The sequence below is a fragment of the Mastomys coucha genome, unplaced genomic scaffold, assembly GCF_008632895.1.
Source record: "Mastomys coucha isolate ucsf_1 unplaced genomic scaffold, UCSF_Mcou_1 pScaffold8, whole genome shotgun sequence".
In the NCBI taxonomy this organism is placed as follows: Eukaryota; Metazoa; Chordata; class Mammalia; order Rodentia; family Muridae; genus Mastomys; species Mastomys coucha.
The window spans coordinates 73,175,369-73,191,150 of NW_022196914.1; the positions used below are offsets into that span (position 1 = coordinate 73,175,369).

At 39.7% G+C, this 15,782-nt stretch overlaps 1 protein-coding gene and 1 pseudogene across 9 annotated transcripts in view; both read left to right on the forward strand.

Moving 5' to 3' along the window:
• Positions 1 to 15,782, forward strand: part of Slc38a9 (solute carrier family 38 member 9) — a 79,348-nt gene that overhangs the window by 43,757 nt on the left and 19,809 nt on the right. For all 8 annotated transcript variants that reach the window (XM_031359784.1, XM_031359785.1, XM_031359789.1 and 5 more), the window contains 4 exons: positions 1,123 to 1,293; positions 4,507 to 4,566; positions 8,950 to 9,144; positions 10,416 to 10,523. In XM_031359784.1, the coding sequence (XP_031215644.1) occupies positions 1,123 to 1,293; positions 4,507 to 4,566; positions 8,950 to 9,144; positions 10,416 to 10,523 (534 nt within the window). The remainder of the gene's footprint in view (positions 1 to 1,122; positions 1,294 to 4,506; positions 4,567 to 8,949; positions 9,145 to 10,415; positions 10,524 to 15,782) is intronic.
• Positions 4,574 to 7,134, forward strand: LOC116083093 (annotated as a pseudogene). The gene has a single exon (XR_004115576.1). The product of XR_004115576.1 is annotated as a heterogeneous nuclear ribonucleoprotein R pseudogene (transcript).

Here is a 15,782-nt window from a genome sequence, read left to right on the forward strand (position 1 = left end):
GAGGGAGGGAGGGAGGGAGGACCCACAGACAATTGCTAAATTTAAATTTATTTCTAAAAGCTGTAATAATTTCCAGTGGTTCCAGCTGTACATTAGTGATAGGCTGCTTTGAAGCCTGTTGTTGTTTTGTGTTCCCAGTTTTGTTCTGTTTGTTTTGTTTTCTTATGCTTGCAAAGTGGTGTGATTTCCTTTCATTATTGCTTGTTTGCACCCTCTTCCCAGTCTCCCCTAGTCCCTGGTGCCTTTGTGGTTGTCCTAAGTCTGCTCTATGAAGTCGCTCTTGGTTTCCTACCTACAAGTTCCTGTGACTTCCTTCCTCACTGTCTGAATGGCTGCTGTTTGACTCTTTGTTTCCCTTTTGCTGTTTCCTCAGTCCATAGACAGGAAGGATAACCTTTCATATTAGACTTCAATGCTGTGACTGTAATGTGTTTATCTTTTGCTGTTATTTTGTCTTGCTATGTTTATGTTCTAAAGGCTATTCAGAAACTCATTGTGTAGCCCAGGCTGGCCTTCCTTGAGTTCACATAGTCCTGCCTCAGCATCCTGAAGTCTAGAATTACAGGTGTGCATTTCCATACCTAGCTTTACTTTTAGTTATCTAAAATTTAAATTGGCTTGTAGCATAAAATATGACTCTACACAGCTTTCGCTCAAGTTGTTAAATAGTATTTAACTGTTAAGTAGTTTTTAAAATGAACTGACGGAGTGGCATATGCCTAAAGTCCAGAAATCTGGGAAGCTAAGGCATGAGGATTGTTGTGAGTTTGAGGTTAGTGTCAGCTATATAGCAAAACACTGTCTCAGAAGAACAAAAAGGAGAAAGTGTATTCTATTTTTTTCTAATTAGTTTTCCTACTCTTGGTTATCAATGCTTTTATTCATTATAAAAAGTTAGGATCCTAGTTGATTCTCAGATAATACTATTTCACTGATCACATTTCTGTTTTATTTTATAATATTTTAATTGCTAGGTTTTTTTCTTAATGTGTTCTTGTATTTGTTGGTAAAGTAGCCATAATATTTTGCTAAATATTTTGAGTTAATTGGGGGAAAACTAATTATAAATGTGGACTAAATAACAGTACCTAGTCTCATTCTTTCCCTCTCATTTTTATCTAGGTACATCAGATACGACTACCTGGGAGTATCCAGATGTGTGCAAACATTATTTTGGCTCCTTTGGGCAATGGTCAAGTCTCCTTTTCTCCTTGGTGTCTCTCATTGGAGCAATGATAGTTTACTGGGTGCTTATGTCTAATTTTCTTTTTAATACTGGAAAGTTTATTTTTAGTAAGTATTGATCTAGTCTTTAATATAGTTACTCTCAAATATCATTGTAATATTTTAGTTCTAGCCTCACATTTTTATATGTAAAGTATTACAAATCCTGGATAATGTGTTTGATTTGGCTTTCTAGTCTTATAACCTCAAATGTTATGTGTATAAACATGAATTTTTTACATAAATAACGGGTTCATTTTGACATTTTCATAATGCATTTCAATCATATACACTTCCTGTTCAGTCATATGCACTTCCTGTTATGCCCTCCTGTTCCCCTACTGCTCCCTGTAGTTCCCTTCCTCTTCCATGCTGGACACCTTCTACTTCAATGGCTTTCTTTTTGCCACCCAGTGAGTTTCACTGGGGTTGCTCACATTGCTTACATGAACATGGGTGAGCGCTTGTGTACTCACACACTCCCACTTCAGCAATATCTGCACCACTGGCAACACTGTCTCCCTCCCCATTAGGGGTTGCCTGTTGGAAGTGTACTGACAACCCAGCCTTATGAAAATGGTCACAACTGCTGTGCGTTCACAGTGCAAAATCATATCGTGCCCAGAAGTTAGCTTCCCATCTGCCCCTGACTTCCTCTGACTCCTAAGGGATTTGGGGTTTTTTGATGTGTGTTTGTTTGTTTTGTTGTTTTTGTTTTGTTTTGTTTTCTTTGGGGCTGGGGGGTTGGCTCCTCTTCCAGGTTATTCCATGAGCATGGAGAGGGTGTCACAGTTGTTCCACTTATGACTAGACAGTCAACAGTCATTTATTCTCTGTGCTTTGGCCAGTTTACGAGTTTCTGCACTCACCACTGACCACTGCAAAAGAAGCTTCTCTGACCAAAGCTGCCGGCAGCACTATTTCATGAGCATAAACATAGTTATGTAGAAGGTGGTTTAACAGACACATCATGCTCCTTTAGCAAAGCAGCAGCAGCAGCTTCCACAGCAGGGTGCATGACCTCCCCAGATACATTAACCTTTGTAAGGGATGTTCCTCCAAAAGCTCTAATAGTGTAAATGTTTCTGCAAAATTGTAGTTCTGTAACAGAAAAGTCTATGAAATTCACTGGTATGTGTTGTTGAAGAATTTGATATTTGAACAGTGAACAGTTTTACTTACTGAAAAACATTAGGAGCTAACAGTAGAAAGCAGGAGAATAATGAGTTTTAGATAATATTTATGTACCACAGAACTGTTTGTTCATCGTGGCTCTAGAGTTCTAAAGAGGGTATTAAATACCCAAGCCAGTCACTTTTATAATGGTTTTTAATTGGATGGAAGATGTTCATTTTAAGCTTCCTTTTTTGGCATGTATTTGTATTGTGTGTGGGTATGTATCTGTATGTATATGGGTGGATGCACACATACCAGAGCACACATGGGAAGTCAGAGGAGAACTCTGGGAATAGGCTTTTTCCTTCTTCCACTTGGGTTTGGAGCATCAAAAGCTGATGTTTATACTAACCATATAGCCACCATTGTGTTGTAAATGTCTTAATAGCTTGGATTCACTTCTCTGTGGTTACTTCTGGGCAGGTCTTTTTTTTTTTTTTTTTTTTTTTTTTTTTTTTTTTTTTTTTTTTTTTTTTTTTTTAATTTTACTTTCAAACTAGTTTTTTTTAGTTTAGTTTTTTTATTGAAGTTCATAAGTCTTTTATATACATTTTAGAGTCAACCAAATTGTCAGATTCTATAACAATATAATCAGATCTTGATTGAAATTGCATTGAAATTTTCAGTCAACATACCACAATTAAAATCATTAGGCTATTGATTTAGGATTGATAAGAATTGCATTAAATTTACAGGTGTGGGAAGAAAGTGTGCTGGGATAGTAAGTTTTCCTATCCATGATCAAACATAGTTTAAGTTTCTGTTTAATGACTTTTTAAATTTTCTTGCTGAAAGTCTTACATACTTTAAAAATAGTTTTTCCATAACACTTTAATTTGGTTTTGTAAATATAGTTTCAGTTTATTATACAATTCATAATTTTTGTTATAAAAATTCAAACATGTACAAAATACACAGAATGATACAAGGAATCTGCATATTCCTCACGTAACTGTAACAGCTGCCAACATCTTCTGTCCCCATAGTCTGTAACAGGGTTTTCTAACTCCCCACTTCTAAAAAATTATTACCCCTTGAGTACACTTTTTAGACATTCCAATTGATGCTTCAGTAAAATTTTAATATCATGAAAACCTTTAATAAATGGTATATCTGCACATTATGTTTCTTAAAAGTAATTTTTTTCCTCCCTTCAGGAATGACTTTTTCTCCTTAATAACAATATCACATCCATTGATAAAGCATGGGCCATGATATACTCCTCACACTCTAATTCAAACATTATTATATCTGTAGTTTTGTTTGGCTCTTAGGTATCAAGCCTGACCCTGTCCAAACAAACAGCATCTGACTCAGCATATAGCTTACCCATCACACATTCAGTAGAGAGTGGCATAAGTGTCTGGGCACCTGAATGGGCCTTTATCCTTTGATACTTCCTCTGAAGGTCTTTTTTTTTTTTTTTTTTTTAATTTGGCTTTTTTGAGACAGGGTTTCTCTGTGTAGCTGGCTGTCCTAGAACTCGCTCTGTAGTCCAGGCTAGTCTTGAACTTAGAAATTCGCCTTCCTCTGCCTCCCAAGTGCTGGGATTAAAGGCATGAGCCACCACTGCCTGCCAGCTCCACAGTTCTTACAAGTGCAATAGTTACTATACAGCCTTAGCTTTGTAAAAGTGTTTACTGTATCTCATGAAAACTTTGAGTGATTTCCCAGATTGGCTTGGCCAAGTATGGTTGTTGGTTTCCCTTTTGGCATACTTGAGAACATAAAATGTAGCTGTACTCCAATAAATCAATGTAAATATAAGAAAATACTTTATACATTATCATCTTTCCTGACCTTTTGACTACCATTAATTCAGTCCTTTGAGTAGATTTTGTTTGTTTTTAAACCTTATATAAAATTCTATGTAAAATCGTTGTGTAAAATTTTTCTACATGGCACTATGAAGCAAATGACATTTCTTTCCTGTAGGCAAAGAAAACTAAAAGTGAAATATCTAACACTGAAATAGTTTGGGGTCAGTGAACTCAATAATATTATATGTAGTAAATAACTACTTTTGTAAACAAAAAACTATAGATGGTGATGTGATTTGACATGGTTCATTCATTGTTCAACTATGTGTTTATCTTTAACTTTTAGATTTTATTCATCACATTAATGACACAGACACTGTACTGAGCACCAATAATAGTAACCCTGGTAAGTAGCTTGGAATTCAGTTTGTTTCCTTGTCCCCATTCCTGCTTCCAAAAGGACTTAAAAATAGAATCCATGGCCCCATTTTAGGTAAATGGTTGGGGAAAAAATGTTATTATGTTACTGAATCACTGTTAAATTATCAGTGTTATGTTTTGGAATAGGTGTATCTATTAAAAACAAATGGTTGAGTGTGATTTGCTGGTGGGGCACCTGCCTGGCGAGTGGGAAGCTCTGGGTTTGATCCTCAGCCCCATAAAACAATAAAGAATAAAAAGAGCATTAAAGTAAGACATCTCAAGGGCAACAGGCCTGACAACTTAAGTTTGACCCCACAGACCTACATTGTTGAGTAAGGAACTGTTCTTTCAGGTTACCCTCTAACCTACACACACACACTGTGGCACAGCAAATAGGTGAAAGACAGACAGACAGACAGTCAGACAGATAGGTAGATAGATGCATGCTGAGAGAGAAGAAAGGAAGCAGGCAAAGAGAAAGAGGAGATAAACACATTGTCCAGACTCCTTGATTCTCAGTGTACCATCTAGACTCTTAGGCTGCTATCCATGGAGTGAACTCCAGAATTATTATTGTGCAGATTCTCCAAATTCTTCAGTTTTTCACCAGTGATTAAGGATTTCTGCTTTCAATTCCCTAACACTTAGATTTCTTTTTTGTTATTAAGAAAAGAAAAAAAGAGGGCCAGTGAAATGGGTCAATAGGTGAAGGTAAGCCTGATGACCTGAGTTGAGTCCCAAGACCTGTATGGTGAAGGGCAAGCATTGACTCTGCCAAGTTGTCCTCTGACCTCTGCACATGAGCTGTGGCAAACATGTACACGTGCTAATAGTAAATCTAATATTTTTTAAAGAGAAAATGTTTGTTATTTAGCCTTTGTATGGCTAATAATGCAACAATTACTCTACATATTTCTTGTATTATTGCAATACCATAAATCCAATATTTTCAGTCCAGCAATGGGGCCAAAGAACATTTTGTAGGTGCTTTCTCTTGTTCCTAATATAAGTGCATGCTATCTCAAAACTTTTTAAAGATTCCTTTGCCTTTCACTATTTGGGTGAAAGATTCCTAAAGTAGGGGAGTGGCAGAGGAGCCATTTCTAGTCATTTTCAAAGCTTCTTGCACTGATTCTCACAGACCAGGCCCCTTCTCCCCCCGCCCCCCAGCTCTGCTCTGGGTTGGTAGCTTATGTCGTTCTTGATGAAAGAGCAGTTGATGCTCTCAGGGAATTTAATGAAGAAGGAACTCAGTCTGTACTATAGCAGTTCAAAGAAAGTGACTTATCTCTGGTTCAGAACAAAAGTGTATTTTATGTGGAGTTATAAAAACCTACAGGCAAAGAGAGAAACAAGACAGCAAGGTGCAGGAGTCCACAAAGATGAGGCAAAGACAGGCCTTGCTTAAGAGGACTGCTTAGACTTTGGATGTAACTACAGGACAGAGGAAGTATGGTGGTCCTCCACCAGACAGTGTTTACGCGGGTGTGCAGCCTAGAACTGGAACAGAGGTCTTCGTAGGGAAACTTCCAAGAGTCTTGTGTGAGGATGAGTTGGTGCCCCTTTTTGAGAAGGCTGGTCCTATCTAAGGTCTATGCCTCATGATGAATCCACTCTCCGGTCAGAACAGAGGCTATGCATTCATCACCTTCTGTGGAAAGGAAGCTGCCCAGGAAGCAGTTAAACTGTGTGACCGCTATGAGATTCGCCATGGTAAACACCTAAGAGTGTGCATTTCTGTGGCAAACAACAAACTTTTTCTTGGATCCATTCCAAAGAATAAACTAAAGAGAACTTGTGGAAAAGTTCAGTAAAGTCACAGAGGGTTTGGTAGGCGTTATTCTCTATCATCAACCCGATGACAAAAAGAAGACTCGGGGGTTCTGCTTCCTTGACTATGAGGATCACGAGTCAGCAACACAAGCCAGACGCCGGCTCATGAGTGGAAAAGTCAAAGTGTGGGGAAATGAGTGGACTGACCCCGTGGCAGGACCGGATCCAGAACTCATGGCAAAGGTAAATGTTTTGTTTGTGAGAAACTTGGCTATTACTGTGACTGAAGAAATATTAGGAAAATCATTTTCTGAATCTAGAAAACTGGAGAGAGTGAAGAAGTTGAAAGCTTATGCATTCGTTCAATTTGAAGATAGAGCTGCTACTGTCAAGACTATGGATGAGGTGAATGGAAAAGAAATAGAAGGGGAAGAAATTGAAGTTGTCTTAGCTAAGCCACCAGACAAGAAAAGGAAAGAGCACTAAGCTGGTAGACAGGCCTCCAGAAGCACTGCGTATGAGGACGATTATTATCACCCTCCTCCCAAATGCCACCGCCAGTGAGAGGTCAGGTCACGGAGGCAGAGGTAGGCAGCCTCCTCCAGATTATTACAGCTAGGAAGACTATGATGATTGCTATGGTTATGGTTATCAGAACTGTCATGGAGGCTATGAAGATCCCTACTACAGTTATGATGATGGCTATGCAGTAAGAAGAGGAGGAGTGCATACCATGTGTGTTCTTTTGGGATTGGGTGAGAACACACATGGTATGCACTCTCTGATAAGTGGATATTAGCCCAGATGATCGGAATACACAAAGTACAATCCACAAACCACAAGAAACTCAAGAAGAAGGAAGACCAAAGTGTGGATGCTTCATTCCTTCTTAAAAGGGGGAACAAAATACCCATGAAAGGAATTGCAGAGACTAACTATGGAGCAGAGACTGAAGGAAGGACAATCCAGAGACTGCTCCACCTGGGAATCCTTCCTATATTCAGTCATCAAATCCAGACACTATTGTGGATGCCATCAAGTGCTGGCTGACAGGAGCCTGATATAGCTGCCTCCTGAGAGGCTCTGACAGTACCCAACTAATACAGAAGTAGAGGCTCACAGCCATCCATTGGACTGAGTACAGGGTCCCTAATGAAGGACCTAGAGAAAGGACCCAAGGAGCTGAAGGGTTTGCAGCCCCTTAGGATGAACAACAATATGAACTAACTGGTACCCTAGAGCTCCCAGGGACTAAACCACCAACCAAAGAGTACACATGGTGGGACTAATGGCTCCTACAGCATATGTATAGCAGAGGATGGCCAAGTCAGTCATCAATGGGAGGAGAGGCCTTTGGCCCTGTGAAGGCTCTATGCCCCGGTGTAGGGGAATGCCAGGGCCAATAAGTGGGGGAGGGGGGAAGGAACAGGGGTTTTTTTGTTTTTGTTTCTTTTATTTTTTTCTTATTTTTATTTTTTTCGGAGGGGAAACTGGGAAAGATATCATATGACATGTAATTAAAGGAAATATCTAATTAAAAAAAAGAAGAGGAGGAGGAAGCGGGGCAAGTTGCTCCCCAAACCACCAAGGGGGCAAGGAGCACCACCTCCAAGAGCTGACTATTCACAGAGGGGGCACCTTTGGGACCACTAAGAGGCTCAAGGGGTGGCAGAGGAGGTCCTACACAACAGTGGAGAGGCCATGGTTCTGGTAGAGCTCTGGATAGTTGAAGGGGCAATGTAGGAGGCAGAAGAAAGGCAGATGGGTACAACCAGCCTGATTCTTATCAGTATACTTATGGACAATGGTACAAATAAACCATGGGGGCTTGAAAATGATTCTGTTAAGATCCAATTGGTTCTAGATCTACATCAAAATTGGCGTAACTGTTTCATCTTTAGCAGTTTGCTACCATTTGTATTCAGCTGAAGAAGTCACTATTGTGTATACACTCAAGGCTTCTTATTTTTCTTCTTTTCTAAATGCGCTTGGACACTATTGAGCTTGCATTATTCTGAGGTTACAATGCTTTTATCGTTCCAAGCATCATCCTAACTTCAGAAGAAACTGTTAAATCGTGATTTTACAGAATCTTTGGTTTGGACAGTTCTGGTTTTTTGGATTTGGAATAGATTACATAGGAGTATGAAGCATGCTGTCAATAAAAGTACAAGCCAGTGCTTTGTCTTAGTAGTTTTAAGAAATTAAAACAAACAGACTTAAGTTTCCTTGTATTGAAAGTAACCTATGACTATGTTTTGCATTCCTAGAACAGGTTAACTGTGTTTGTAAATTGTTATAACCACATTGTTTTGAAATCTGTCCTACAAAATATATTTGGCTTAAACGTCAAAGCCCTGACAATTTGTTCTTTGATGTGATTGTATTTCCAATTTCTTGTTCATGTAAGATTTCAATAAAACTCAAAAATCTATTCAAAACAAACAAAAAAATTCCTAAAGCATGCATACAACCCTTCCAAGAAGGGAGCCTGCCTTCATGCTGACAGCTGAACAGGTGCCGGTCCCTGGGCACAGTGATTCTCCAGCTCCTGTGCTCTCATCTCTAACGTGGCATGCATTTACTTTCACAGTGATTTGTCCAAACGCTGGGCGTGGTGGCCATCGTGACAACGGCTCCATGGTTTTCTACTACAATGACACGGAAGTGCAGCTGTTTGAGAAGTGGTGGGACAAGTCCAAGACAGTGCCCTTCTACCTTATAGGGATCCTCTTGCCACTGCTCAACTTCAAGTCTCCTTCCTTCTTCTCCAAATTTAATATCCTGGGTAAGATGCTGCTTTGTGGAACTTCCTGTGAGTGGGGAGACAGTTACCTTCCCGGCTGTTCCTAGCTGCTTAACTTGTTCATCCATACGATACTTTGTCTGTCACTTTTTGTTTTTCTAAAGTTTGGCACAGGCAGCTAGCAGTGTACAATCATCAGAATACCCATCATATCAAGGAAGTAGGATGTATAAAACCGGAATGTAGCTGGGTTTGCAGGACATGAAAGGAAAGCGTAAAGATAGGCCTCTGAGTGTCTCCCTCAGAACAGCATGGAAGCCAGCATGAGCACAAGAACAAGTTGTTCCATATGCTCGGCCTCCATCTTCATCTTTCTGAATCAGCTAATCTCTAAACCTGGAGTTCATCTTAGAGAGCTCGTTGTGGTTCCCTGACTCACTTCTGACTTTCCAGTGGAACAAGTCTTTTACAAGCACAGGAACTTAGAGGGTTTGCACAGTGAGACACCGTCATCCCAGGCTTCCAAGCAGACTTCTTAAAGACATTCTGCTGTTGTCCTTCTCCTCGATGTTTTCCCTTCCTCCTAAAACTGCCACTTCCTCAGATCAGCAGCATCCCAGGGCATTCAGAAACAGGTCCGTTGTCCTCCATGACTGCATCAACTTTCTCAGTGGGAGCTGTAGCTCATCAAGTGAGCACTCGCCTAGTGGGTACCAACACGGCTCTGAGTTTGATTCCCAATACTGCGAATATCATTTTTTAGATTAAAAGATAAGAATTCTCTAATTGCTACACTACTAAATTTCTATATAGCAGAGAGCCACATGTAGCTACTAGATCATTCATTCACCCTTCTCAAATACTTGCTATTTTTCTTTTCTTTTTTTTTTTTTTTCACTTTCTTGTCATTTGAAATTAACTTGGCAAACTTTTCAGGTGTGTTGGCCATCTCTTAACAATAAACCCAAAAGACGTTAGTTTCATTTTGTCTTGTTTTGTTTTTCTTGTATAACTGACAATTTTGTAATGGCCTTTGCTTTGTTGCTGCCACTGGGTTCCTAATCTAACTGAGCAGTTCCCATTCAGTGAGTGACTCCTGATGTCCCTAGTCTTGGTGTCCTTTAGTTTATTTACTACCTGATTGCTTCATTCTCTGATAATCCACAAGGCTAACGTCTTTAGAATCTACCTGTTTTTTTTTAAAAATAGGGTTAATCAATGAAGATAGTCTCTCCAGTCCAGATTTTAAAGTAGTCTGTAAGATATGCAAAGATGATGACTGGTTTCTGGGTTTGCTTCTTTGTCTCTTACAGGCACAGTGTCTGTCCTCTATTTGATTTTCGTTGTTACTCTGAAGGCTATTCGCTTAGGATTCCACCTGGAATTTCACTGGTTTGTGCCAACAGAATTTTTTGTACCAGGTAAGTTTGTCAAAATAAGAAATCACTACATAATGATAACATGTTCTTTAAGTTAACTGCTATGGACTGTTAGTCTAAAACAGGCAATACAAGGATAATGTGGTAGCTCTCACTGCTAATATCAGTACTTGGGAGGCAGAGACAGAGTTCTAGGCCAGCCTGGGCTATGGAGTGAGATGTGCCTCAGGAAAGCAAAAATAAATAAATTGAACAATACAGGACAACAGTTGGTATTTTGGGCAGCTAAGGATAACCAGGGTATTATTTTTTCAACTAGACACTTGAAGTCTATTTAATTTATAGCACACTTGAAAAAAACAAAAGCTCATTCTCTAGACCTTTCTAAGGAACACATGCTTTGAATGTCAGAGACTTAGGACATTGTGATGCATGTCAATAATACTACTCATAAAATCATTGTTCATAACTGTGCATGATGGCACATGCCTTTAATCCCAGCACTCACAAGGCAGAGGCAAGTAGGATTGCTGTGAATTTGAGGCCAGGTGGCCTTATTGTGATTTCCAGGCCAGCCAGGGTTACATAGTATGCATAGTGAGGCCCTGTCTAAAGAAGGAAAGGGAAAGGAAAGGAAAGGGAAGGGAAGGAAAGGAAAGGAAAGGAAAGGAAGGGGAAGGAGGAAGGAAAGAAAGAAAGAGAAAGAGAGAAAGGAAGAAAACTCATTCTCCTTATGGGTTTTTCTGTTTGTAATTTTGTTGTTTTTCGGGTTAAGATTACAATTATTAAATGGATTTTGAACCTGTTCCATTTCTCCTCCTGACTAAGTCTGTCATCAGCCTTGCTCTCAAGTAGTAGTTTGCATAAAACCTAAGCACTTATTCTACTTTCTTAGCCATTCAAAGACTTTTATCCCCTAAGTAATATCACAGTCAACTGGCTTTACATACTGTCTTTGTGGTCCCAATTTTTGTATCTCCAGCCCAGATCCTCCATGAAGTCCATTCTCATGAGCCCAACTCCCACCTTTTCTGTCTCTACATTTATGTTGAGCTCAAATTTGACAAAGGCAAAATACCTAAGTGTCCATCCCTGTCAAGCAACCTGTTTGACTTACTCTTTTCTCAGACTCCTCCAGCTTTGTTTTCTTGTTGGTCAAACACTCTATAGTCTTTGACTGTTCTCCGTCTGCACTCAATCCATCCGCAAAGTGTGTCTGTTTTATTTTTAAAAACAGCTGATAATCTGACTTCTTAGCATCTCAACCAAAAAGAACTATGTCAAGCTATTAATCTCATACCTGGATTATAGTAGTGTCCTAACTAATTGTCTTCTCCACTGAAAACTATTCTACACCCAGCAGTTAGAGTAACACTTGTAAAACAACCCAAGCCAGTTTGGCCATGCATACCTCAGAGGATCTGGAGTTAAAGGCCAACCTGAACTATATAGTAAGCTCATCTTAATACAGAAACAACAAAACAAAAACCAGGACCCACAGGAGTCTTGAATGATTTCATGTGTCATTCAGAATGACACCAGGCCTGTCATAGTCCTTAGAGCCAGTCTGGTCTGACTATTCTTCTCATTGACTCGCCTCCCGCTTTCCCTCTGACTCACACCACACCACACCAGCTTTCTTGCTGTTGTATTTTGCTGAGCACATTCCTATCTCAGAATGTTGGCATTTGCTGTTCCCAGCATATGAATCCCCTGTCTTCTCAGATTTCTACCTATCCACCCCCGGTCTCCTTGAGACTTTTCTTTAAAGCTCTTACCAGCACTAAACCTTGTATGCAGGTACCTGTGGTGTCTGTTAATATGCCTGATTTTAATGAGTCAGGATCTTGGGGGCCCCAACTAACTCTAATTCATTTTTGTTCCTGAGTATCACCAAGTAGCAAAAGTTGCAGTTAAAGGAACTTATCCAGAAATGTTTCTAAATGTTTTGGGTTCTTGAATTCTGATACCGAAAACTCATTTTCTATCTACATATGTCTCTTTTAACTGGAATATTACACCCTGAGAAAAGGAGTGGTTTGGTTTTTTGTTTGTTTGTTTTTTTGAACTACTGTATTACTGTTGTATTTCCAAATCCTATAGTATTTCCTGGCACACACTGAGTGCTAATAAGAAATAAGTGTTGAAGGTCAGTGAGCTGACTCAACAGGTAAAGGCATGTGCTGCCAAGCCTGATACCCTGAGTTCAATCCCTGAGATACACACACTCCAAGGAGAGAACCAGCTCCCTCAAGTTGTCGTCTGACTGCCACACTCATACACACACACACACACAAAATAAAACAACGATGTAAAGAAAGAATTATTGACTAAGTAAATGCATTTATTTTACTTCTTCCTAAGTCACATTAAAATATAAGACACATAATGACAGAAGAACTAGGGACAGGCTGCGCAGGAAGCCAGAGCAAACTGCAAGTCATAGACAGATGCCCAGGGTGGGATACAAGACATGTTTGATGTTTTCTATAGATTGAAAGGGGAGAGCTCACAATGCTTGAATAAAGTTTGAGGATGAACTAGTATTAACTAGTATTACTAGTATTTAGTTAAGGGACTAAAAAAAGAAAAAAATTATTTATTTTCTCCAGAAAAACAGCTCATGCATAGCTTATATGAATTCCATCATAATCATAAAAATAAATACTTGATTTTCAAATCCAAATTAAGAATATAATTACTTAGCCCTTGTGATCCCATTAGCACCAACTACCACAGGTGGCTTATGTGCTGCTGAGGGTGGAATCCAGTTCCTTCTTCATTACTGGCATGTGCTTTGGTGACTAAAGGTTGTTTAACCTTTAACAGTTTTTGTTTGATTGTGTTTCCCCTTCATCCTGGAGGGAGGAGGGAGGCAGACAGGGTTTTATGTTGCCTAGGCTGGCCTAATGTACTGTGTACCTGAGGACAGCCTTCAAATCCTGTCCTTCCCTCTTACCTCCATGGTGTGAAGATCACAGGTATACACCACCATGCCAGGCTAACACTTAACGATTAGTACACTTACCACTGCAATTAAAATGACTTTTCTGAGCTAGATATAGTGTGGCTCATACCTGTACTCTTAGCACCCAGGTGGCTGAGCCAGAAGGATTAGCACAAATTTAGAGGTCAGTCTGGCTACATAGTAAGACCTATCTAAAAAAACCAAAAAACCAGAAAACAAAAAACAAAAAAACCCTAGTCCCCGTAAGCTGACTTCAGAGAGACTTTAGACACTAGTTCCCCCCATCTGTCTGTCTGTCTGTCTATCTGTCTGTCTCTCTCTCTCTCCCTCCCTCCCTCTCTCTCTCCCTTCTTCCTTCTCTCTCTCTCCCTTCCTCCCTCTCTCTCCCTCTCTCCCTCTGTGTGTGTGTGTGTGTGTGTGTGTGTGTGTGTGTGTATGTGTGTGTATTGCATGTGTGTGTGTATGTGTGTGTATTGTTTGGGTCTGGCTCTTTTAGTTAACATTACCCTGTGAGATCAGGCCATGCTGGTGCATGTGTTGTACATCAGTGCAGGTAAGTCGTTACTGTTATCACTGCTTTGTGTATCTGCCACAGTCTGGTTTTGACATTATTTGAAGATCTGTGTAGACTCTAATTTTTGCTACTAGTTTCAATTTGCAGTACTCTTCATTCCCATACATCTTGAGGAACATATGGCTGCCTTCTCGTTGGTGTAAATTTAGGTCAAAGAATATGCTGTGTCCAGCTTAAAAGATGCTGTCAAACAGCTTTGCACAGTGGTCATGCCCAGTCCGCTCTGCTGATGTTGTTTATGGACTGTAGCTGCTCCAGGTCCTCACCAGCACTTGCTTTTCTTCTCCACTAACTTTTCTGATGCATCTCTGTTTGTTACATTGTGTGTCTTATTTGCATTTCACTGATAGCTAATAAAATAGCACCCCTGTTCATTTGGTTCTCTATACAAGGTTTCTCCATACAACCCAGGGAGGGGCAGGCACGGTGTCGGGGCATGGGGGGGCGCACCCAGCTGGATTCACAGGCATTGCGTCCTCGTGCCCAGCAAGGTAGCACTTATTCCTGTCACTAGACATGTGAATCTGCTCTTTGGTGAAGTACTTCTCTGAGTGTTTTCTGTTTTTCATGTCTTAATTTATATTTCTTTATTCTGGCTATGATACTTTGTCAGGTATATTTATTGAAATTATCTTCTCCCCATCCCTACCACCTCCTGGTGTTTGAAATCAGTCTTAGGGTCTTGCATATGCCAAGCTGGCACCCTAGCTCCATCCCACCATGAACTTGCATCCTCTTCTGACAGACATTTTTCAAAAGAAAAATTAAGTGGTTTAGGGCTTCTTTAAATTTGTTGTGAATTTATCTTCTTTAATTATGAGATAATAATCATAGCATGAATGTTATATTCTTTGAAAATTCATATTTGGCATATTTCTGTGTATATGTGTGCGTGTGTTCATAACTGCATTATAAAAGTGAAAGCAACTCAATGTCTGTCCCAGACCAGTATATAAAGCATGATGTATCCATACAGTGGAATATTTTTCAGTATTAGAAAGGAACAAAGTAGTGTGGTTGTGATCACACAACTCTGAATAAACTAAAAACCATTTATGTTCACACTTTAATGAATAAAACATATGAGTTATATTTTAACAATGCTGAAAAATAATAAAGTTTTTAAAATATTATTCAAAAAGTATTTGTGTTGGTTAATTGCAAAAGCCTCAGTTTGGAAAGGACCGGTTTTACAGAGCATCACAGACAGGCTGATTGATATCTTTGAGACCAGTCAAAGTAAAATTAGTAGAGCTCAACTCTAAAATAGTTAAATTTTGATTGTGTCCATGGCTAAGCATCCTTCAGTTTTAAAAATAGTGTTCCTGCTACATGCCAGTGTTACAGAAAACATGCCCCACCATCCTCCAAGAGATACCAGTTAAGCAGCAGGGCATTTGATGCAGAAACCATCATAATAGAAAGAAACACCCAAGGGACCCCAGAGTACAGAAGGATTGCACATACAAGAGGAGGCAGAGAAGGGATCTCCAAGGGATCTATTAATGGCTAAAAGGAGATCTCTAAATGAGAAATTGGAGAGTTCTCAGGGCCATGCCATGCCCAGTAAAGGCCTGAAGTAACATGACTCATTTAGGAAATCATAAGAATCTGAATGGCTCAAGTAAAAGAATACTTGTTAAGAAAATGGTAGGAAGTACAAAAAGGCACAGACAAGTGAACAGCCTTCTCTTTTAAGCTAAATATAGCTCTAAAGTCCAGTCATGACCTTCTCACCCCCTCCTCCCACACTTGCAAG